At 37.8% G+C, this 26914-nt stretch overlaps 1 protein-coding gene across 1 annotated transcript; it reads right to left on the reverse strand.

The window, feature by feature from the left end:
• Positions 1 to 847: 847 nt before the first annotated feature.
• LOC105443626 lies at positions 848 to 24489 on the reverse strand. The gene is made up of 6 exons (XM_030981151.1): positions 24270 to 24489; positions 10481 to 10556; positions 9561 to 9661; positions 4391 to 4483; positions 3688 to 3750; positions 848 to 2721 (listed from the first exon to the last, which is right to left on the reverse strand). The coding sequence occupies exons 1-6, from the start codon at positions 24342 to 24344 to the stop codon at positions 2644 to 2646; spliced, it is 486 nt and encodes a 161-aa protein (XP_030837011.1). The 5' UTR covers positions 24345 to 24489; the 3' UTR covers positions 848 to 2643.
• Positions 24490 to 26914: the final 2425 nt, after the last annotated feature.

The following is a 26914-nucleotide window of genomic DNA, read 5'->3' on the forward strand; positions in this document are numbered from 1 at the left end:
CAGAGTCTTGGTAAAGTAACAATCACTTACACAGATAGATGTATATGGGACAACACACATGGTGTCGGGGATAGTACTACCCTGATTTCCTTATCTTTCTATGCTCATTACTCAGCCAGTATACATTTTCTTCCAAAATTGTTTGGCACATGACATTTATTTGTAATCTTGAACATTCAGTGTAAGTTTCGTTAGATTCTGTGAGAATTCATTTTATTTTTTTACCAGAACTCAAGTTTATCTTTAACATCATTAACAAAACTATTGCAGTCAGTATTCATCTATGTACATGTATTTACGTAACAAGCATACAATGAAGAAAAAACTAACCCTAACCCTTGTCCTTTAAAGGTACTAAGTCCCTTTTGCAGCCAACCTCAAATGCTGTAGAACTTTGCAGGAATTATGAATATTTCATGTATGTCCTATCTGTGAAAGTGGGGTTAGCAGTGTCATAATATTCAAATTATGCAAGGAAACCCGTTTACTTGCTAGACTTCACTGTCAGACACTATTGAGTGACTGACGGGCTTTTTTCTTCTTTGGTAATAACATACATAAAATGAGCTGTAAAGGGTACATGAGCATGTGTCTACATCAATAACCCACTTCTTGTGATGGCCAAAATTAAACTGATTGCATCTTTACGCAGCATAAAACGTATGACCATTCGGTACAATAGTCTGAAAATCAATTAATGGCTCTATAGCTCCTAAGTCGATTTGACACCTAATAGTCGTTATTTTCCCACTTGAAGACATTTTCAAGCCCCACTTTTTTAGGGAAGTTCTAAATTTGTATTATCTTTCAAATGCCGTTGGAATTTAACCTTTTCATTTTTTTGGCCTGCAAATGGGACATAGTACCTTTAATGTGTGTAACAGTGTCTACACTTTGAGACTGGGCTGATACCATACTACATAGGCCCTGTACTTAATCTGCTCCGGGCACAGTCAGAGACTGACAGAGCTAGGTTCTGCTCAAGACTTTGGTAGTTGTGGTCAAAGTAAAATTAAAGTCTGTACTAACGGACTACTAAACTCTTTGCCATTTAAACCTAAGTACGGTAACATCTAAACTCTACTGTTCACTCTTTTTTGCAATTTTAACATGAACATTAAGCTTTAAACATATTCTGGACACATAGAAACTTGATAAAAAGTATTTGCAAAAAAAGTCACAAAGACTATTATGACAACTGTCAACTAACAAAACTATTGCAGTCAGTATTCATATATGTACATGTATTTACGAAACAAGCATAAAATGAAGAAAAAAACTAACCCTAACCCCATATTTAGTTGAGAACGGGGTCAGGGAAAGTGTAGTGAATATGGGTGCTGATCATGCATGTGTAATGTATGTTGCAGGTAAGCCTCTTTTTTCACCATTTTGATACCAGCCTCATTATCTATTATTCCAAGAGCTATTTATACTGTGTACCATTATACCACAGAGTCAACATAAATTTGAGAATGATACAAACTCTCGGTTCAACGAAACTTTTAAAAAAGAAGATATTTACAAATATATGTCTTCGTAAGAGAAATAGAAAGCATGTCTATTGAATGCGTATACAGCATGCAATAGAAGTAGTAACCAATACTGCCTATATCAATCTACATGTAAGACTGATTGGTGTTATATAAATTCGGCATATGAAACAAACATTGCTATACACAGAACAGATTGACAGTCAAAATTAAACCATCATCTATTTTGCTTCGGAAGCATTTTTTCTACAGATATACAAATTATAAATGTTCGTAAAAGTGAACCAAAACAAAAGGTCAGTTTGATTCATAGCGATGTACAGTCAAAAGAAAGGTTCCACAAGCACTACTTCAGATCTACGTATACTGCCAATCTTCTGCTCATTATGCTCACCATTCATCACAAATAGACCATTTTCATAATGTAAAGTTGAAGGCCCTGTTATAAATCTATTTCCTTCACCTGTTACAATTAATAATTTTTCAATTTTCAGAATACGAATTGCGTATTAAAGTAATTGATCCTAGGTAGGGAAAACATTATGGCTTGTCCAACCGAACAACGCGTATTTTATGTAATTTGTCTTCTTTTGAAATACAATTATTGACAGTGTCAATTTTTAGAGAGCAGTTGTAGGCCTATTATTCACATAATATGGTGGATGATTAATAGGAAATTAATAGGAAATTCAGGAAAATGAGGGTTTTGTTTTGTCTTCTTTAAAACCCTTTCCCCGTACGTTTAAAGTCTCGATCAGACATGATGCGGCAAAATTGTTGCGTTTTTTTCCCCCTTAAGATTACGTAAAGTGTAATTCGCCGCAAATTTCTTTATCTTATAACACAGATCTCAGTGAATACGCGCAAGTCCCTTGTTACGCGCAGTTGCTATTCATTTACATTAACATTTTGTGCAACGGTTAACGGCGCCATATCTGAACAATAAAGTCCTAACAATGATTTTAACATCAGCCTCTAGATGGGCCCGATTTTTTTTCATGAAACTGTCATTAAAACAAGATCGCCTAAAACCCATTGAAACGCGTGAATTGAATTTAACACGTGTTTCAAAGGGATGTCTGTAAACTTGTAGTCATGACAGTTTTACAAAAAGATGCCCAGAAGAATGATATTTTTCACTTTGCTATGGTTAAACCACATCACTGGCCTTTCCTCGACCTTCACGAAGTTCTTGGTATTGCGAGATGACGCAGATTAGACACGTGATCTGAAAAAGAGAGATAAAATATGATAATTATATTTTTGTGTAAAGCAACATGAGAACTGTCTGGAAGCAAAAAACTACACTATTAATACAACTTTATAGTTAATATACGTATACGTATTTACTTTCATTTTTGATGTTTGATGGCGATGTTCTGTTGAATAACGCTATATTACTTTTTCAGTTAAATGACTTATGGTTAGTGTATAAAATGAGAAATATTATTCGTTGCATCATACGATTTAGTCTAGAAACCATAAGAGTTATGGAGTTAAAAATAGAAAGATTTTTTTTCCTACACATCAATTACGTTTAGTCTTATACATTTATTCTGGACACTGATAGAGAAGTTACACAAACTTAAAGGTAGACATAGTATTTGAGAAGCTTCCTCTTTCCTATTATTTCCATGTGAAAAAAAAACATATACTAGCGATGCCACCGTAAAAGAATTGCTCCTGAGGGCAACAAGTTTTATGGTATCCGTGTCGATGTAAAGTCATTCTCTATTATTCATCAGCAAGGTGTGTTTTTTTTTCTTCATGTGTAGTCCTTTCGATTCAAGAACCTCATAAAATTGTCCCTATATTGTCATCAGTATCCTGTTATAACTTATTGATAGTATCTTTAACGGAGAATTGACATAACAAGCACATGCTAGAGCATTATCTTGCACATTAACGCTTTATAAGCCACACATATTATCTACCTGTGCTATATAGTAATTATGATGGGATAGGTATACTAAACAATACAAGTTTGATTGCTTCCGGGGCAAGATTATTCCATAACGGGTAATCTATAAGGTTTGCCTTGGATTTAATCAGGTCTGGGCGTTGGTAACTTTGTAAATCCATTGCGTTGCACAAAGCAATCCTTCCGCCTATTGTTTTGTGCATAATTGCACGTGTGTCAAAGAGCAGCCGTGCAGAGAGGCACAGAAAACAAGCGAACTGTTTAAATACTTACGTTGAGGGCAGTAAATAGGAGCCAGAAGACAACGTTCACGATCAGTGCAATAGATGCGGCTCCCTTTTAAAAAAAAAAAGCATATAGAATATACAGTCATATAATTTTGTTAAACTAAAGTTTATGAATTTAACCTTCGGCGACAGAATTTTAGAAAATATAATAAGTAGACGATTTTAGTAACAAGAGACTGTACATTTGTTGTGTCTCAAAAAGTTTGAAAGAAAGAATCACAATTAAGTTCTAATATATTTAGAATCTCTTTGATATAGGCATACATAATTCATGTAGCGGTTATTATTTTCAACGGAAACTATCGTTTATGGAATTAACTTGTTAACGAAAACCTTATATTTCATGTTTTGAATATTTAAAGTAAACCACCTTGTTTGTAATATAACTTCTTTGTAGTAAAAGTTATGCGTCATCCTCTTCATATTTAAAGTCTTCGCAACGAAATTCAGGAATCACGATTAATGTCAATTGGAACCAAGGAGATAGAAGAGGCTTCCACCTTGCTTTGGAGGGGATAGGGGGGGGGGTAAACAAATCGAATATAGAGATAGAACATTTCCTGTGCATGTGAGCAGTCAATAAATTATAAACACACTGTAAAAATAATAAGAATCGGATCCCACAGTGTCCCCAACCTGTTGAGGTACGCCCCTTCCCATTGGATACACCATCGGATAAGATCACTTACGTAGAGGACGAAGAGGATAATCCATGCAATGGCCTGTAATACCATAAGAGCCATGACCGCCACCATGTAAGGAATCAGCATCGTCCCGTTGTCCTGCAAAATGAATAGGAATTCAAGAATTAATTAACTCAACGAAATCCTTTTTTAAGATTTGATAAATGATTGCAAATGCAGTAGACTGAAGGCTGTTTACGGAATACAACCCGAGAAAGACAATTGCAAATAAAGGTAGGAGCATGAACCTACTACAAATGGACACTGATCGGTACCATAATACATTCAGCACCTAAATCTAGTCCGGCAGCTATCTCGATATACCTTGTTTTAGGGTGTATAGTTTGTTTGTTTTTTTTGTTTTTTGGGGGGGGATTATAGTTCCTTAGACCATCAATTTGAAGAATCCGATTGCTGACACTCTGTCAGCATTGAGCAATTTGAGATATGTGACGTCATACAAAATGGCCGCCAAAATCCCCTTTTTAACCAAAATTAATGATATAAAAAGTTCTAACAGCATTTTACTACATTAAATGGCTGTCAAATATCTTGATTTTTTTCAAGAATCATCACTAAATAAAAATTGCGATGTTGTATGATCACAAATGATATGTAAATTTGCATAATTCGGAATGGCGCCCTCTATAGACACATTAACTTGCATAGTTCAAAATGATGGCCAAATACCAATTTCTAACATGAGATTATCATATGTTAATAAGTCAGATGCACTGGATACAATGAGTAAAAAATTGTGTTGCACATTTATTTTTATTTTGTAATTTAATACTCCAAAAAAAAAAAATTGTGCTGTCTGTCCCATAGATATGAGGTGGCATATGGTGATAAATAACCGTTTTCAGTGACAGCGTTAAAAAACTAGATTCTTTTTATATGAACCTAAAAATTACGAACTACCAATACGATACAGGACTATATCCGTTTATAAGTTTGCTTCAAAATCTTGAAGTTTGTTTAAAAGCCCTTTAAAGTGTTGGGAACCCTCAAATATTCCATGCGGAAGAGGGTGTCATTTAACACTTAATTCTGCAAATATAGTCAAAACAAATGTGTTCGAAGTGAGGTCGTGACTGTAAGGCGTGCTTCCACACACATGTTTGCAAATGAGCTCTCTTAACATTTTCTACAAACGCTTCGATAGTTTGAGGTAGTGAGGCAAGGTTTGGGGTATAGCCACACGTTGATACGAGCCTCTGACATTGAGCTGGTTGTTAACTGTCCATAGCATGAAGCAAAGCATTGAGTAGGTTGAGTGATGACATGACCATGCTGCATCAACATTGCCAACTGAGTCCTAAGGGAGTCGAATCTTCTGCTTCATCACTTTCAGCATTGTACCCTATCCAATGCCAAAGTATGCCCCAAGAGTGTCGCATGTCCTGCCAACATCGATGGAATGATATCTCCTAACTTGTCTACAATGACAGGAACATCAATAACAGTTCAATATGTGATGGGCATCTTCATGGTCATTTGCGTTTTATAAGTCCGTCATGCAAAAGTAGTACGTAGACGTCGGTGTCATCCACTAGGACCCTAACATACCTCTTCTCATTAGCAGCAACTCGAATCGCTTGCTTGTTGCCTGCTTCTTCATAATTATGTTGTGGACAGACCTTTCCTTGGCATGACATCACTGCCTGGAATAACTTCAACAGGAACCTCATCTTGACGGTAATGACCAGCTTGTGCTTTTGCCTATTTCTGAACACCCAATCATCCTGCAGACTCACGCATATATGATGTCGATCAACTGTTGTTTGTTGTCATGAAAATATAGTGAAGTAAGCAACACTAGAGACATGTTTAAACACATCAAGTCACTGATCAAGAAACCTACACCCAAACTTATATGCCTTGGAGGGTGAAAATGGGAACATTTGAACAGAGGATGAAGATATAAAGGCAAGGTGGAAAAAGTGATATTGTGTAAAACCGTAGACTGCAAAAGAAACTGAAGAAGTTGATACTCATGAAGGAGTAAGTGTCAAGGACGAGCCCATGCTTGAACCTGGCATCTTACAAAATGGAGCGAAAGAAGCAATAAATCATCTGAGACCTGGGAAAGCACCTGGTATTGAAAATTCCCTGTGAAGCTTTTCAAAGAGAGTGGAGAGGAGGGCGTAAAGCTCATGCCAAAGATGTGTAACAAAATATGGAAACAGAGAATATGGCCACAAGACTGAAATAGAGCTGTTTTTCTCCCACTCCCAAAGAAAGGTGTTACAAATGAATGTGCCAACACCCGCACTATTTCTATTATTCCGCATGCCAGTAAGATTCTTCTTCACTTAATTGCTGAAAGAATTAGAAACAAACAGTGTTCAGAAAAGAAAGAGAGACAAGAAACAAAATTGGCAATCTCAACAATTTGATGGAAAAAAGCAGAGAATTTCAACAACTTCTCTCCCTAGCTTTATTCATCATTCCAAAGCTTTTGACTGCGTGCAACATAAACTCCTATGGAAGATTATGAGCTAGATGGGCTTTCCAGCACATATTATTCGACTCATCCAGTTCATCCGCTCTACAAAGACCAAGAAGCAACAGTAAGAACAGAGAATGGCTACACCGAAAGGTTCACTATTGGTCAAGTTGTCCGTCAAGGCTGCATCCTATCACCATAACTTTTCAACATCTATGCTGAATTCATCATGAGAAAGGCTTTCTATGGTCAAGTTTCTGTTGGTGGACGCCGACAATACAACACTCCCTGGCGTACTGATGGGGGAGGGGGCACTTTTTGTATAAAGTATATTAAAGAGAACTAGAAAGAAAGAAAGTGACCCGAGGTGAAATGAGGTATCAAAATATGCTCATGTGACATTTATTAAATGCCTAAAACCCCTGAGCTTCCGGGGGCTGTGCCTCTTGAACCCCACCTAGGGCCCTAAGGCAGGCCCCTGCATGGATGCTCATTTGACAATTATTAGCTGCCTACAACCCCCGAGCTTCCGGGGGCCATGCCCCCTGGACACCACGCCAATTTTCGCTCCTCTCTTCCTGATCGTAAATACTTTAGCCCCCCCCCCCCCCACCCCCGCTTTAAAAAAACGTTCCGCGGGGCCTGCATGTAACACGTAACATTAATGAGTGGTGGTGATGCAGATTGTTTTTTCTGCCCCTCTCAGTGTTTTTGCTCATTATGCCACTGACAACACTTATAACAAGACCATCCGAAGAACTACTCGAACTTGAAGGATGTAAGTAAATTATTTGGACCCTGCCTCAATGTGAAAAAGACCAAGATCATGATTGGTAGAAATTAACTACATGCAACAGAGCATGGTGGTTGATGGAGAAGAAGTTGATCAAGTGGACAAGTTTATATAATGTTCTTGGGTCAATGATTGTCGAGGAGAGTGGAAGCTCGGTAGATATCAAGAGAAAACTGGCCATGGCTAAAACATCGGCCACATCACTGTCACATATCTGGAAGGACAGGAACTACACCTTGGCCACGAAGATCCGTGAAATGAAGGCATTGTTTTTCCAAGTAGGAACTCTATGGCTGCGAGACATGGGCATTAGGAAAGGCAGACAGGGGAGCAATATCTGCCTTTGAAATGTGGTGTTGGAGGAAGCTACCTGGGATATCATGAAGAGATTACATCACCAATGGACACAATTAATGTCCATCATCGGAGATCAACCGCCACTTGCTACCAGGATTGACAAGTACAAGCTACAATGGTAACGTTATGGTCACGTTAGCAGAAGATCAGAAGACAACCTTGACAAACTATCATTCAAGGTACCTTCGAAGGAACACGTAACAAAGAAAGACTCAAGCTCAGATGGAGTGACGACCTTAGGGAAATCACTGGCAACACTCTACATACTAAATACACTCTACCGGATTGCAGGAGACAGATGCCGATCGAAAGGTCTCATCAAACGGGTCACAAGGGTGAGCAATGATCTATATGACAACGACGACGACGACGAACAGTGAGAGATAGTTTCTTGGAGGACAGCAGTGACGCGAGACTTAAATAGAAGACTCTTGAACCTTTATGACCTCTAGATACTCTTGGATCTGTCAAACACCAAGCAAACATCATCAGATTTTCAACCACAGTAGAGCACAACCCTCAATGACTGTACAAGGTTGTTCCAGTGTCTCATGCCTGGCTGACATCTCAACTTTTGTCAAATTCTATAAGTCCGCCTTTGACATGGGAGTGCTCGTTTCCAGAATCATCAAAAAGTGCTGTTGGGACTGGTGAAATTAAGCTCTTATGACAAAATGTCCTTGACATTGACCTCTCTTGAACTTGCCTGCAGTCCTATTACTCTGTAGTAGATCAACTTTTCATAGACTTTCGTACCCCAACATTAATTGACTTCTTCATGGCGGCCATGGTTTGAACTTTCTTGGAACTTGTGTCATAGAATCCACCAGGAAATTTCTTTTGAAACTCATGCATCTGTCTAGTACAGATGTCAACTGCTTTATCCACATTCACTGACGTTGGAGCAATGCTGGTCTAAACAAAGCCTATCAAATTAATAATAATGTGTGCCGTAAAACCACTTCTCACCGATTTGATGAAAAATGAATTCTTTGATAGCCATTTTTGTTTCTTGACATATGTAGGGTAGGTGTAGGGAATTGGAGACCGTAGGGAATTGGAGACCACCAAGCTTGAACCCATCACTGTCTGTCCGTGTTGGCTCCAATATTGCTATAGCATTATGTGGCCTTTAACAACACTACTGCATAATTTATATCCAATTCATTTCGAAGACTACAATGCGTTCTCTCTCCGAGAAAATTGGCAAAATTGACCAAGATAAGCAATTTTGATCGTAAAATTTTGCTTTTTTTTTGGTCAATTACGTTCACCTGGTTGGAGAATGGCAAATGTAGATTGGTGCTTGTCAAAGGACACAATTGCCAAGACAGTTCCTTCTTACTTATTCACCAATAATCTATCTCTTTCTCTCCTCCTCTGTCTCCTCCACAATGTCCGCCACTCTAACCACGGATGTTAGAACCATGCTCTAACACTCTCCCTCCCATGCTTCCCTCTTTTCTCTTTCTCTCTCACTCTTTCTCCGTCTCTCTTTCTTTCTCTTTCTCTCTCTCTCTCTCTCTCTCTCTTTAGCTCTTTCATTGTCCCTATATTAACTCATCCATCGGACTTACCTGGGATACGCCCACTATGAGAACAATGGATGCGATGAGAAGAAAAACAGCGACGATAATATCAATACTGTATGCTGCATAGATCCCATCTACAGCCGGTCCTTTATAGAATTATCACAAAAGAAAATAAGTAAGAAGAAATACGATAATCATTAACATGAGGAAGGTCCGTCTCTAACCCTTTCGAGACAGTAAAATTTGAAGGGCTAACGTGATCATTATTTCTTCTTCTAATTTGCAAAAACTTACTATGAAACCGTAAAGATTGAATGCTTGTCTCGAAAGGGTTACATTTGAAGAATAGTGAATAAGATGTATCTATGGTATAACGTATCTATAGCAGGGGACACCCCTGTAGAGTGTGGACCGACATCCATGGAGACTGACAGCTCACGGAGCGATATCGACGGTCTAGTTACTCTAGTAGACCCTTAGAAGAGTTGTCAAAGGTCCACGAGACCGAATATCAATCTCGTAGGCTGTTGGTTTCGTGACCACTGTTATAAAAAAGAATACCATAATGTTCAATCTACCCTCTGTCGTGTGAACAATTTAAACCAACTAACTTACTGAATTCGACTGAAAACTTCACAGCAGTTTATTATTTTATAGAGTGATATGCCCAATCAAGACATATGAAATGGAGTTCGGTGGAATCTCTTAGTTTCTTTTAACTTTCTCTCGTTCGTTATATCACACAATGCCTAACACACTGATTCAAGTACCTAATAAGTGTAATTTTTGTTTTACTTTCTAAAAGGTGCCCCTTCTCCTATCTCATAAGTGCCCCTTTTCACTTCTTATAAGTGCCCTAATTTAAATCTGAAAGGTGCCCCTTTTACTTTGACAAGTGCCCCGTTTCCTTTGTATTAAATGTCTCGTTCCCTTTTGTGAGTGAGAGAGTGAACTGGGTGTATTACCTGTATAACCGCTGAAGATGCTTACGGCCTGAGCCAAGTTCCAGGACCATACCGCTAAATAGATGCAGCTGGTAATCTGTGATTGAATAAATAGAAACATGAAGAATGTAAAGTTCGGGAATCATCTGCTTTATTCCCGAGTAAAACAACCAATGAGGAAATAGATATAAAAATAACAAATGGTAAACAACATGTATAGGCCAATGTAACACGGACCCGGAGTGTTTTTACATACTATATATTAGATATTTCAAACGGAGCAAATTAGCTAATTTGTTGGCATATGTTCATTCGAGGACATGTATATATTCCTCCGTAGATCATTTCAGTTACTTCTTACAGTCAAGTGCTGCAATGTTATCAGGTGTGGTCAGGAGCGGATCCAGCCGGCGGCAGGCGAGGGGGCCAAAGAGCGGGCCCCATTAGTGAGACAATATTTTAGCGGCAAAACAGCCAGCCGGTGAATAAGCGGGGGGGGGCTAAGGAGCACTAATTTTGTTTCGGGGGCCATCGAAAATTTGAAAAATCGCACCTCCTTTGAGCGCCAGGGGCGGGGGCCCATCTAAAACAAAAGGTAAAATTAAAGTGTTTTTAACTGTATTTTTACCCAGGGGAGGGGCCCTGGCCCCCGTCCCTCTGGATCCGCCACAGAGTGTGGTCTCAGCAAGGCGCGGTGTGACTTTTGCGGTATTTCAAATATTATTCTAAAAATGAGACTCAGTGTAAAGGCAGAGTAAATCACCAACATCGCTACCACTGCCGGCACCACTGCTGTAATTTATTTTTTAGCTCATCCGGCCCGCAGGGCCCGATGAGCTTATGCCATGGCGTGGCGTCCATCGTCCGTCCGTCCGTCCACAGTTTTCAAAATGCTTCTTCTTCGTTATTTTTCAACCGATTTTGATTCTGACTGTTTCATTTGATAGGGTTAGGAGGGGATTTAAAACTTCTACACAGAATCGTGAAATTCATTATCTATGGTAATTTATGCAAATTTATTCAAAAAATAACAAAAATTACTTTTTCTCCCTCATTTCTTGACCGATTTTGATTTGGTTTGCCTTATCTGGTAGAGCTAAATTTGGAACCCTAAACTTCTACACAGAATTTTGAGATTTTGCTCCATTGATTATTTTTGGTACTTTATGCAAATCTGTTCCAAAAATAATAAAAAAATTACAAAAAATGCTTCTTCTCCTTCATATTTTGACCGATTTTGATTGATTTGCTTTATATTATAGAGCTAACTTTGGTACACTAAAACCTCTACACAGAATTTTGAAATTTTTCTCCATTAATTAATTATGGTAATTTATGCATTTTTTTTCCAGAAAAAACAAAAATTGCTTCTTCTCCCTCATTTCTTGACCGATTTTGATTTGGTTTGCTTTATCTGGTAGACCTTTATTTGGTTTACTAAATGAAATTGTGTCCCTTCCAGAGCATCAAAGTTTTATTTTTTGACCAGTTCAAAAGTGTACCACATAAAATGTACGATATTTGTTGTTGCGAGATGCGGATGAGCGCTATGTCATTGACGTTCTGGTTGATTACGCCATCTTTCGGTGCAGACGTAGACCGAATTAGAGGCGGCGCTCCCGGGGGATGGGGGGGGGGCACAGTGCCCCAAATTTTCAAGTACCCCGAAAGGGCCCCTTTTACTTTGATAAGTGCCCCTATTAATTTTTAAAAGTGCCCCTTCCCCTTTCCACCTCTGATAAGTGCCCCTTTTATTTTGACACGTACCCCTTTTCCTTTGACAAGTTCACATTTTCCTTTGCAATAAGTGTCCGGTTTCCATTTTTAAAATTCTAGTAAGTTCCCCTTTTCAGGTACAAGAAGCACCTCTTTTAACTTTTGATAAGCGCCCCTTCCCCTCTAATACTTGACCTATTAAAATCTGAGAGGTTCCCCTTTTGCTTTGACAAGTTCTCCTTTTACTTTGTAAAAAGTGTCCCTTCCCCTTTTAATAACTACCCCTTTTTAACTTGGATAACCGCACCTTATATTTTCACATGTGCCCCTTCCTTTTAATAAGTGCCTCCTTTTCCTTATAAGTGCCCCCATTTAAAAAAGTGTCCCTTTCTTTTCTCCAAGGACCCTTTTCTTCTATGAAAATAGTTCCCTTTCATTCTCATAAGTGCCTCTTTAAATCTCTTGAAAATGACCCTATTCCATTCTGAGAGATACTCGTTTTACTTTGACAAGTGCCCCCTCCCCTCCTGATAAGTGCTTTTTTAATCTTATATAAATGCCCCTTTTGTTTTGACACGTCCCCCTTGTCCTTCCTAATAAATGCTCTTGTTCCTTCTTATAAGTGCCCCTTCTCATAATTACCCCCATTTTCATCTTCGATTAGTGCCCCGTTTATTATAACATGTGCCTCTTTTTCGTTTTAATAAGAGCCACTTCCCCCTTCTCATAAAAGCCTCTTTCACCTCCGATAAATGCCCCTATTAAAATCTGATCGGTGCCCCTTTTCTGTCAACAAATGCACATTCGCCTTTATCATAAGTGCCCCTTTTTCATTTTCATAAGTGTCCAATTTCACCTCTGATAATTACCCTTTTAAACATGATATGTGCCCCTTTTTCCTTTCAAATAAGGAACCTATCCCTTTTTCATAAATGCCCCTTTTCACTTCTTTTAAATGCCCCTATCAAAATCTGACCGGTGCCTTATTTCCGTCGACAAATGCCCATTTCCCATTCTTATAAAATCCCTTTTCTATCCTGGTGCGTGCCTCTTTTTTAGGTGTAAGAAGTGCCCCATTTTCACCTCTGATAATTAGCCTTTGTACTTTGACACGTGCTCCTTTTCTTTTCTTATACGTGTCTTAACCCTTTCGAAAAGTGTCTCCTTTTCCTCTCATCATTAAACGTGCCCCTAATTTCAAGCGACTAAGAGCAATTCCCCCAAAGCTCGCTCGCTACGCTCGATCGTAGTTATAGCCTAGATGTTATCATTATGTTACTTATCAAAGGTCTTTTTTATTCCGTTATGAGAATGTGCTTATAACCCTATCAGGATTGGGTTTTCCTCTTGATAAGATGTTATTTTTCGCACTGCGACCTCACAAATCTTAAAAAATTTTCTCGCTCGCAAATGAATTTTCAGACCATCATACCCAACTGTAAAGTATGATGCTTAAGCAATATCTTATATGATGTAAACAGAGAAACAAATATTGAAATCATCCCTGATAACGTAATCACAATATAAGGGTATATAGTATGCCAATATCTAAAATATTGTATATTTTCGCTTTGAAGATTTCTCTTTGAAGATGCCCTATTTTCCAGAAAGTGTTTTTTTTTTGGTGACCCCCCTGTTACACCCACAAATGTAATAACGCCCACAAATGTAATAACACTTTACCCACAAATGTAATAATTTTCACCCACAAATGTAATAATGACTTTACCCACAAATGTAATAAATTTGAAAGGATATTTTGTCGAATTTGTTCAAAACTAAAACCCTGTAATAAAGGTTGGGTATAGCGCGCAGTCTTTACTCCAGACCCGGTTATTTCAAAAATTTAAAAAATCTTCAAAATTAAGACCCCATAATCCTTTTCCTGTGGAATAACATAAGAATCGAGCGTAGTCTTTCTTCCAGACCCGGTTATTCAAAAGTAAAAAAAACGAAAAAGTGCCAAGTGAAAATGTGATGTGCATAGAAAATGCTATCATGTGTCCAGACCTACACAGTATTAGAAGATGTCAGTAGATGCCAGGAAAACATCACTAACGGGGGTTCAAAATAGCACCCAAAAAAAAATCGTCTCGCCGCTTCGCGGCTCGTAGACAATGTAAACATCACTTACGGGGGTTCAAAATAGCAACAACAAAAATCGCCTCGCCGCTACGCGGCTCGTGGACAATGCTCTGCATCGCATTTGGGTTACCCCCTCCCACCCTTAGCAAAAAGCTAGATCCGCCCCTGTGTTTTGGAAGGATATGGTAAAGACTTAAAGTAAAGCAAGAATGTAATTAAGGTTGCTCCGAATAATGAGGGGGACATTATGTGCAGAACGGGAAGAAATGAAGAGAATGTCATCACGGGGATAAAAGTCAATAACAGCTATGTAACAAATACATTTCTAAGAGGGAAATTGCCGACTTAAATAAATGATAATGATGAAATACCAAGGAATTTAGGAGTTTCAAGGGTACCAATTCAATGGAAATTTGTATTAAAATAAGAGCCCCCGTCAGCACTAAAAGAGCCGTGAGAAGGCTCACGGGGGCTCTTTTTTTTGGAAGAGCCCCCGTGGACAAAAAATTAATTTGAGCCCTGGCTTTCACGTAACATGATCTCTTTGAAGGCGCGTAGACAATATTATTGTACAGGAATGAAAATTGCTATAAATCGCATTGTTTAAATAATGTAAACATTTTTTTTTAAAGAAGATAATTTTTTCTCGATAGGCCTATATCTATATAATTGTACTTTCCTAACAACTTTTACAATTTGTATTTTGTGTACTTTCCTAAAAACAATACATTTAACTTATTACCATGTGAATATTGTAAATCGATGATGTACTTCTATTATCTGTTATCACTCTAAATTTCAGTTTTTAATTTGAAATATAATCGTTGAAATTTCTCGTCTTGTCTTTAGATGTTTACAATGGTTTTTAATAATCACTAAACTCCTGACGTAATTTGAACAACCCATTTGTTCTGAAACTCATATTTGAACTCTTGGGTTATCTGCTTATATATGTATATATTATATTTTAGTTTTAATTTATGCCAAATATGTTCATTGTAATTGATATATATATATATATATATTGTAATTTTGCATGTTTTTATCTGTGGTCAATAACGCAATTCAGCCATCAACGGCTGCGAAGATATATTTTGATAAACCTTGAATTGAACTTGAATTGAATGACCAGGTGAAGAGAGTGAGACATACAATCATGATTCATATTTTGAGAAGGTAGGCGGTAAGTATAAAGAGGGGGATGTAAGTATGAGAAAGAGAGAGAGAGAGTTCCCAAACACACGAATATGATCGATGGGTTTGCATATTTTTGTATAGATGGTACCAGCAAACCAGGAAGATAGCTAAGCATTCAGCTCCACAGCACTACAAAGTTTGTCATCAAACTTTATCTACATTTCCTTTTTACTTGATAAATATTGTTTTGTTTGTTAGTTCTCCAATCAAATGTTGACATTCAACAACCTAATTAAATTACATTTGAGATATCTGTAGATTATTTTGTAGGGGTACACATATTATTTTGACAACAGGATCAGCAGAATAACACATATGTTCGCCAATACAATACACTTTTAGTTAACACAGATTCTTACGAAAGCAGCGGAGGCCATGACGACAATAAAGACTGCAACGATAATTCGAATGAAAATATCTTGACAAGTTCGAAGCCGTTGTCATTGAAATTTATAGGTTATGTTGTACTAGGACCGTCTCATTTTCCTGTGAATCTCAGAGGTAACAATGTGAGAGGTAAACATGTCAAAGGCAAAAATGTCAGAGGTAAAAATGTCAGAGGTAAAAATGCCAGCAGAAAAAATATCAAAGGAAAAAATGTCTGAGGTAAAAAATTGTTAGAGGAAAAAAATGTCAGAGATAATAATGTATCCATTAATCGTCGCTGCTTTGTTTTTTCTTTCTTTAACTTTTTTTTTTACCTTTTGGCCCAAAATTGTGACTTTTGCTTGACTATTTGACATTAAATGGAGAATTCTCTTTTAATTGGTTGATTTGATATTATCAATATCATTTATTGTTAGTGCTATGTTTTTTGTTGTTGCAAAGGTTAAACAAATTTGGAGGCTCGTTACTCCGAATGTTCGTAATGCCGAAGGTTCATAAATCCAAAGAATGAAATAGAACCCTATATCGTTTTCGGAATTATGAACCTTCGGAATTATGTGTCAAATCATCATAGTTATGAAGCCATTTTCGTTTTACGAAATATGAAAGTACTGCTATGGGAGATTGTTTTCCGGATAAATAAGCCTTGGAAACATGAGTACCCAGTGGCGGATCCAAGGGGGGTGGCCGAAACGGCCGCGGCCCCCCCTATTGGCGGCGCCAAAAAAAGAGGAAGGAAAAAAAGGAGAAAAAGAAGAAGAAAAAAAATGAGAAGAGAAGAGAAAGAAAAGAAAGAGAGAGAGAGACAGAGAAAGAGAAAAGAGAAAGAAGAGAGCTAGAAGCCGGGTGAGAAAGGAAGAAAGACAAGGAAATGACACTTAGTGACAGTAACGACGAAAACGGGGAAAACTTGGGGGGAAGGGGGGGGGGGTATGTGCGTGTGAAATGCGCGCGCATGGAGGGGGGGGGGCTAGTTTTTAGGTTGTGCAAAACTGAGTCGGAATTCAGCTTATTTTCAAAAAATTATAAGCATGCTTGTAATATTTTAAGCCGTAGTGCCTAAAAAGGTTGGTAAAAAATACTTCTGAAAAGGTCGCGCCCGGCCCCTCCATAGAGCGGCAGTATGGTGATCAGAACATTTTGGGTTATTCCAGAAGTCTTGGGAGCCTTTATTGAAGAGGGGGCCTGCCATATACGTCAATGGCAGTGACGGTAACGATAGATGGGGGAATAAGGAGGAAAGGGTGCACATAATTGAGAACTGCAAGCGTATTGGGGATGACCATCTTATCATTTTAGGTTGTGCAATCTGGATCAGAATCCAGCATAATATTATTTGTTTAAAATTCATGTAAAGGCACTCATGATATATCTTTTGTATTCATTGGATAACAAATTTCAAAGTTAAAGGTAATACAAAGTTTTGGTATTGGATCATGAATTTGGTTCAAATGAACATATTGGAAGCATATATGCGATCCTACAATATTCAGTGCTCGTTGTCTTGGTTAAAATCTAAGTCTAAAGTTATGAAATTGTAAATAATAAACTCTTTATGTTGTATAGCTCCCTCTCAAGGTCAAGATATTAATTAAGCTTTAAAACAATGTTTCTTGTCTAAAATCGACCAATTAGCTATTCCCGTTTATATACAACTACATATTCTGAAATTGTCATGGTCGCAGCTACCATTGTACAAACGTAGGCGCAATTTGAAATTTATCCAAATTTACCGGGAGCATCGGTAAATTTTTATGTTCAATTTTTCTCAAAAGCAGAAGTGTTTTAGGGGCTAAATTTTCTAGTGCTTATTCTACATCCACATGGGCATCCAAACATATTAAAATTGTAAAGAATCACTATCCACCAAATTTTCAAAATTTCCCAAAACTTTGTATTTCCGGTACCTTTAAAGTGACGGTGACGTGGCGTGAGCCTGCCCCCTTTCCAAAGCCTGTGCCCGCTGGTAGTTACCGGTACGGTGCTTCTAATATGACCTTGTCGGTATTGGGATCTTGAATTAATTAAATAACGGTCTGTGCGATTTTCAAATTTCCGCCCCCCCCCCCCCCCCCCCCCCATCCCCCTATTGGAAAATCCTTGATACGCGCCTGGATAAATGGTTTCCTGTGCTATAATATGTCAACTACCATTACATTAAAAAAAAAAATTAAGCATTATAAACAAGTTCGTATTTGGAAAATCTACCCTCTAAAAACCCTTAAATGGCCTACGCACACGGTAAAAGAATGTACATGTACTTTATAGGGTACTTTCCAGGGAGACAATAGCAGCCAGGGGCGTAAATCCGTACCGAGGAGTGGGGGGATGATCGGCGATAGCCATCACATACCAGCACGAGCACACGCCCACACTAATTTACGCAAGCGCGCGCGATCGCGCACGCACAAACACACAACACACTCACGCACACACGCACACAAACACCCACACACACACGCACACACACAAACGTACAAACAATAAACACTATTAGAGAAAGAAGACGATTCGTTGTACCGTTCTCGACTCTTTATCCTCGTCTGAATTCAGCCCCCCCCCCCCCCCCTCTCCCGCGCGAAGCGCGGAAGCTTTTACGTTTCATAAAATCATTAGAGATATAAGACGATTCGTTGTACCGTTCTCGACTCTTTATCCTCGTCTGAATTCAGTCCCCCCCCCCCCCCCCCCCCCTCCCCCCTCCCGCGCGAAGCGCGGAAGCTTTTACGTTTCATTAAATCATTAGAGAAAGAAGACGATTCGTTGTTCCGTTCTCGACTTTTAATCCTCATCTGAATTCATTTTTCCCTCCCCCCTCCCTACCGCGCGAAGCGCGGAAGCTATTACGTTTCATTAAATTATTAGAGAAAGAAGACGATTTGTTGTTCCGTTCTCGCCTCTTAATCCTCGTGTGAATTCAGTTCCCCCCCTCCCCTCCCGCGCGAAGCGCGGAAGCTTTTACGTTTCATTAAATCATTAGAGAAAGAAGACGATTGGTTGAACCATTCTCGACTCTTAATTTCTTTAAAAAGGGGGTGGGTTTTTTTTCTCTCTCTCTTTGGACTCCTGAGAAATGTAAAAAGGAGGTTATAAAATATCTTGAATATCATAGAAAAATTGATCAAATCCCGGGATCAAATTCCTGAAATTCCTGCTAGCTTTGAAAGCTCATTCAGGATTATTTCATTTTGAAAGGTAAAAGCATTGGCCCCCAGTCCCCCTCGATCGACTAGAGCTCACCTGGGGGGGGGTGGTCATTTAGTAGTGTTCCGGATTCGGGGGGGGGGTCTCCAAGGCAGGAAAAGCCAGCGAAAAGCCGGCGAAAGGGGGATTCAGAAATGTTGGCAGTCCTGAGATAGGGTGGGGGGTGCTTTCAAAGGGAGGGAACGAGCATACGCGTACCCTAAATAACACTAAGTGGGGGGGGGGCGGAGCCGGGCATCTACTGTACATGATTGCACTTTTTAAGCGCTCGCGCGCTGGCGCATTTTACGTCTGGGCTAAACCTTGCAAAATAACGAAAAATTATTCTGAAGTTTATGAAGTGCTTGTTCGCGCACGTCGCGCAACTACTCTTAAAGGTAATACAAAGTTTTGGGAAATATTGAAAATTGGCTGGATAGTGATTCTTCACAATTTTGATATATTTGGATGCCCCTGTGGATGTAATATAAGCACTAGAAAATTTAGCCCCTAAAACACTTCTGCTTTCGAGAAAAATGGATTATAACAGATTTACCGGTGCTCCCGGTAAATTTTGATAAATTTCAAATAGCGCCTACGGCCATAAAATAGTAGCTGCGACCATGAAAATTTCAGAATATGTAGTTGTGATACATAATTTTCAGAAGGGAATAGCCAATCGGTCTATTTTAGTCAAGAAACATTGTTTTATAGCTTAATTAATATCTTGACCTTAAGAGGGAGCTATACAACAGAAAGAGTTTACTATTTACAATTTCATAACTTTAGACTCAATTTCAGCCGCGACAACGATCACTGAATACTGTAGATTCGCATTATGCTTCCAATATGTTAATTTGAACCAAATTCATGACCCCATACCAAAACTTTGTATTACCTTTAATGATGGTGAAATACTGTATGCTTGTAGCCTATACAGTTATACATACATAAAAAATAATTCATTTCTCATGCATTATACTGAAATTGAAACCATCACATTTTTTTCTTCTTCTTCTTCTTCTTTTTTTTTTCTCTCTTTTTTTTTGTAATATCAGGGGGGATGTTTGTACAGGCCATCCCCCCTACTTCAAGCCAGGGGGGATGCAGCCTCCCCCCCCCCCCCCCATCCCCCCGGGATTTACGCCCCTGATAGCAGCAGCCCTATTCGATTCCGAACGTGGGGGGGGGGGCTCTCGCTGGTATTAAATCTTGGATCTATTGCGTGTGATGTACATGTATGTATGCCTAGGCCTACAGTGTGGATTTTTTGTCTTGTTAATACAACAATATTTGTATAAAAGAGAATGCTCCATCTGTTGGTTATTGAATTTTCAGTACAATTAAATTGCCACCTTACTGTCTGGTTACGATAGCACTGAACAATAGGGTACACCACTTTCCCACGCCACAGAAGTGTCAAGTTTGTTATAATACTGATGCATATTTTTCCATTATAAAGTTTCTATCTAACCTACTCTAAGAGAGTATATTAATGCTGATTAAAACAATTGAAATACAAATCCTTGAAATTAACTTTTTTTACTACGTCCGCAGTTTCATAAAAATAAGATGATTCTGAATTTTGCAGGAATTTAAGGTTAAAAGATTATTTTGAAAGTAAGTATGAAAATCGAAGACAAAAAAGAAATCCAAAGCCAGGGAAATACATTGATTTCCTAGATACTTTTAGTTGCTGTCATCCCTTTTCGGAATTGATTGCGAATGTGGAAAAATGACTCTGCCGGGAATCGAACAAGGGTCACTGGCTATTAGAACGCCAATGTCTTGACCACTGGACCAAGGAAACGGGCCAGAATATAACAGGAATAAATACATTTACATTCATATTTCAAAATTATAATTGCGACATATAATTACGGCAACACTTGTACAGTAAAATGAGCTCTTAACGATTGAAGAAATCAAATTTACACTTTATCAGCACGATCATATGAATATCATGATACAAAGGAGATAATGATTGATATTACATAACATAATATGATCATGATCTAAATATGATATCTTTATGTTATTGCATTCATGTGATATCACCTGACTTAACATTGCACGAAATGATAACAAAATATTGATTATAAGATACGATATCATGTGATGCAAGAATATAATGTTTTTTATGAAAAGAAACGATGTGATATAGTATTGATGTGACAAGGTATGATTATGATAAAAAAAAAAACAATATGTTATTACTATGAGAATATAAACTGTCGCTCATAACGTTGGAATATTTATTTTTTACCCCAATTTAGGGAATTATTTTGACAATGATTTATTCCTAATAGATCTAGATAATAGTATACATTCTCAGATATTATTGAATAATGATTTGCCAGTGTTTGTTTTGCGTGACTGCCAAAGCATGTGTATGCTAATATGCTTATCAACTAGGGGACCTACGCCCTTAAGTCATAAATGACAGTAATGAGGATTAATGCCCCCACAAAAGGGCACTAATATAGCACATCGACACGGCTTTGATCCTGGGGCCTCACAGTTACGAGGCCATTGCTTTGCCACTGAACCATGAATGTACGCAGCGAGGGCTAGGGTAGGGGGCAGTTCCCACAAATAAAATAAAAAATAACAAAATGCAATAAATTATCAATAATTCATTGCATTTTACCCCGGTCCCCAACATGAAAAAATCCTCTGTACGGCCATACATTATGGCTCAAGGCATGGGCACATGTCAGGGCCCGAGGAACGGCGGGGCTTGGGGGCTCAAGCCACCCCCTCACTAGAAAAAAGTATGTGTAAGATATTAAAATAGAAAGAAAGGAAGAAAGAAAAATTGTGACCTGCCAGTGCCACAAAATTAATGAGGTATCAAAATATGCCCATCTGACCGCAATTAAATCATCTGACCATTATGAAATGCCTTAAAACCCTGAGCTTCATGGGGCTCAGTCCCCTGGACCCTGGGCTAATTAGTGATAAGATATAAATAAGGTATCAAAATATGCTCATCTGACCGTAATTAAATTCCTATACTGAACTCCTGAGCTTCCGATGGGTCTGCCCCTTGATCCCCCGCTGGGGCTTTTTCCCCTGGACCCCAAGCCAATTTACGCTTCACTCGCTTCTCTCGCTACGCTCTACCTGATCGTAAATACTTTAGCCCCTCCCCCACTAACTTTGAAAAACGTTCTGCGGGGCTTGCATGTAACAGTGGTGGTGATGCGGATTTGTTAAAAATATTTATATTGTATTCATATGAATAAGGAGTAAAATGAGCACGTTGTTATTTGTAAGCGAACGAGAGTGATAAAGTAATACATGTACAAACATGTAAAGATATAAAGAAAGTGTTAAATACATTTTGACAGTCATGAAACACATATAGAGCACCACAAGTTAATTGTTCTGGATTTCCAAATAAAAGGAAGTTCACATTGCAATATTGGTTGTAGCGAACAACTCGGCACGATCGTATTTTTAAGCGAATCGTTAGTGATGAAGTCATTCATGAATGTAAATATGTAAAGATATAAAGAAAGTGTTAAATATATTTTGACAGTCATGAAACACAGATATAACACCACAAGAGTTTAATTGTTCTGGATTTCCAAAAAAATGGAAGCTCTCGTGTAATCATGGTTGTAGCTAGAGCTGTTTCTTTTTTTACTCCACAGGGATTCAAATTTCATTTCTTGCAGTTAATGCGGGGTACAGCCTCTCTTTCCCCGCAAATTAAAAAATTACAACCTGACCGAATATGCATTTGTTTTATGTCTTATCTCGGGTATTTTGGGGATAAATAACACTTTCACAACATACATAATGCTCAATTTTTCGCTCGCTTGCTCGTTTGCGAAATTGTGAACCCAGAAAATTAATATTTTAGCAAGTGGATTCAGCCCCCCCCCCCCCTGATGAAAATGTTAAAAAAATTGCTCGCACATAACTTAAACTTGGGGAATGTTGATATCGGACAAGAGGAAAAAAAAGAAAAAAAATTGTACCCGCTTGTATGTACCGGTACAGTGCTTTTAATATAACCTTGTCAGTATTGGTAAGTCGAGTTGAAATAACGGTCTGCGCGATTTTCAAATATCCGGCCCCCCCCCCCTATTGGAAAATCCTGGATCCGCGACTGGTACCCCCCCCCCCCCCCCCCCCATCATGCCCATACCCAGAATAACCTTGTAGTTCTCCAGTTGTCGTTTGAGGAGAGATGGTTATTTTACATACATCAATCTTTCTCGGTTTTCCGATCCAATGTTGAAATGAGCGCTACTTAAAAATGCCACCACTGCACTGAAAGTAATGTCATGTGTTAAACACTCACAGCAGAATAAAAATGTTGATTAAATATGAAGGAATATTGAAATGGGCGTCATTTATTGTCCATTATTTTTTTTTACTGGTAGAATTTACAAGTTATTATAATAATTCTATTCAGTGCATTTCTTAAATTTAAAGGTAAATTTAAATCAAACCATTCATCTTCATTTGAAATTTGGTATTCACTGGTAAAAAACCATATTGATGAAGAATTTACAAATCTAAATAATCACCCGACTTTACCATATTACCTCAAACACTCAAATAGTTGTGTAAGATAAATTCATGATGGATCTTATTCAAAGATGATTAGCAAGAGACAGAACTGACGACAGAATGGAAGAAAACAAGAGAACAGTTGGAGAGATGGGTATATCAAAGAAGAAATGACACGAAAGCGTGGTCATGTTACAAGAAATATAAATACTGATATACTGTCTCAAAGAAAAGATTACATTTTCACTATTTGTTTTACTCCCCCAGGCGTAAAGTTAGGGGTCACTTGCATAGGAGCGAATATCGAGTTACTTAAGAGTGCTTTCTAGAAGAAAGTGAGTGAATTTTACACCATTTTCACTACATTTGAACTCCCCAGAGATGTCACGTCAGTGATCACTCGATTTTTTCTAAAAGAGCATGAAACATTTACTATGTATTGACTCATTGCGATAAGGTTTCTCCTCACTGTCATTATGGTCATGCAATCATAAATACTGAGGATAATCTTATTTCCAGCAAATACACAACGTTTTCAAGAGGTTCATGAAGACGTTGAAACGTTGGAAGAACGTTTAGCTGCTCCTTCGGTTCTTCTTCTGAGCGGTGTCGATCTACTTTCATCTCAAACACATTCTGAATAATGGTGATTATTTTTTCTTCAAAAATGAATACAAAATAGAGTGAGATATTTTAGAGGGAGAGTTTAACTTACTAATGAGTAGATGCCACAGGCCATGGAACCACTCCTGACGTTAGAGAAACAACAACATCGCTGCATAATCGCCATGGTAATTTATTTCTTGTCTCGCCACTTTCTTCACTTTAGATGATCTTCACTTACGATGATTTTGACAAAAGATGATAAATAGTATGAGGACAAGAGTATGTAGTGTTGCAAACCTTGGAAGTGTATCGACGGTTATGTGTAGTGAAAACTCAACAGAGGTAGTGTAACTTAGACAGGATTAACGACTATTTTATACCCCTCGAAAATATTTGCATACGTCTTCAGTTGCTGGATCCTGATTGGTTGCTATTTTGATCGAGTACGCAATCCTGTCTAGAATCTGGATCATAGTTATATTAGGGACTTTTAGATTTGCACGTCGACATAGTGGACTGTGACGTCCTTTTAAGGTATTGTCAGTGCTTTAAAAGGACGTCACACGTAGCAGTCCACTATGTCTACGTGCAAATCTAAAGGTCTTAAAAGGACGTCACACGTAGCAGTCCACTATGTCGACGTGCAAATCTAAAAGTCCCTAATGATGAAGACGGAAGCAGAGGCGGAAATTCTCAATATTAGGGAGTGACTAATGAAAATCTGCATCTGATTGGTTGACCATTCTTGCATTGCATTTGCGCTTAGAATAACACGTATATAGAAACTCGTTTTTTCAACTTTTGTTAATTTGTACATGTTTGATATGTATTGCTTTCACATTGTGAAAATGGCGGCTTGGGAGACCTCTTAGCTCTTTACAGTAAAAGTAACAATATTCATCCAACATTTTTATATATTTTTTTAAATTGATGAAAGACTGATTTTCACTAAATTAAACTATCCTCTTCATTACACTTATCTAAAACTCTGACTTTTAACTCAGACTATACTTCTTTGAACTTTGCTTTACTTCTAATAATCTGTTTTTCTTTGCTGCCACGGATGACTGATGGGCAGCCTTAAAACAAAAATAGTGTCGCCGAAGTCCTACACAAAATCCTTACATAGCTTAAGCATGCGAAATGGCACAATGGACGAATGAGTAATGTTGTATAAGGATTATAGTATTCTTTGAATATAGGACTGTATTTAAAATTAAATTAAAATTTAGGAAGCGATAGAGAAGACAAAATTTAAAAAAAAGTATTACAAACAATGCTCAAAAAGTAGGAGAGCGTCTTTTATAATTTGCACTACGAATCATATTGTATAAATATTAACTTGTATTAATAATAATAATAAACCGATAGATTTATTGAGCGCATAATAAACCGAAGTTTCTCTATGCGCTTTACAAAGTAAAACAAACAAGCCAGTACAAATATATTTAAATACTGGAAGCACGAGTAAATGTAGAAATTGGAAGGCATGTCTTAACAAAAAACTGTTTCAGGGCTTCAGGGAAGCAATTGATATTTTGTTGAAACGCGAATCTTTGTCTTTGAATATGGATATAGGAAAACTGTTCCTTTACTTCATTTATTTGACGAAACGATATATAAAAGGAAATCATAGGAAGCGAACAATCATGATTCAACGCTGCACTAAAGCCTTTGAATAATCGGCTAACCACAGCACCGCAATGGATGATTTCTTCATAGAATAAGTAGGTTAGTTCAGGTCACGTCTTGCATGTCAAATTAATAGTTCTGAACCAGTCTCGTATCAATCACTAAAATAAAAAGGGTGTTTATTTTTTACACAGACTAGTTTTTGTTTACACGATATGTTGCATATACAGGAACTTTTTATTTGCATGACGAAGTCTTTTAACCAGCTGTATATAATGGCTATCCATAAATACATGTTATTTTTGAAAGATATTCTGTTCTTAATTATTAGAATGAGACGACGTGTTGGTATACATCTGCTTTCATTCAGCTGCAATAATATTATTAAAAGCTTTTCTTATGAGTGATGAATGAATCCAATGCTAATTATCCTATACATTTATCACCGCGTCATTCAACACCTGCCCCCTACACACACGCACGCGCGCACACACACACACCCACAAATACCTTTCAAAGTTCTGTCGACGATTCTTTTTTGAAGCCTTACGGTGTATGGAAAATTGATAATTAAAAAAAAATGGTTGTTGGGGCATTATTGAATAACTTGTTGGCAAATTTGAACCAATAACCCCCTCTTTTTTCAAATAGGTGCTAATGCATGTGTTATACAAATTTCTTTATTCCACTGTTTTTTAAATCTCCCCTCTAAATTACGTCTTTTTCTACTGCTACGGTTTTCACATCTACAAGGTCTATTTTCTACCAGGAACCTATAATATACAAGCAATGCTTTTTAATAGGTTCCTCATATTCTACTTAATCTATCGTATGATTTGAGTATCATGAGACGTGCTCATTCTACATGTATATGAATATATATATATATATATATATATATATGTATATATAATTTCTATTTGAAATGTCTGTCTATATATATTTTTGTAAAATGTGGAACGAATACACTTGAAACTTGAAACTTGAAACATGAACGTTGAATGTTCCGCAAATAAAAGTAAAACAATATGAAAATCCGGATTCTGAAACCACGAATCCAATTTTCCAAAAATGCAGTACAACACAAAGATTATGATATATTTACTGCGTTTCGCGGAATTC

The sequence above is a fragment of the Strongylocentrotus purpuratus genome, unplaced genomic scaffold, assembly GCF_000002235.5.
Source record: "Strongylocentrotus purpuratus isolate Spur 01 unplaced genomic scaffold, Spur_5.0 spur5_scaffold_11, whole genome shotgun sequence".
NCBI lineage: Eukaryota > Metazoa > Echinodermata > Echinoidea > Camarodonta > Strongylocentrotidae > Strongylocentrotus > Strongylocentrotus purpuratus.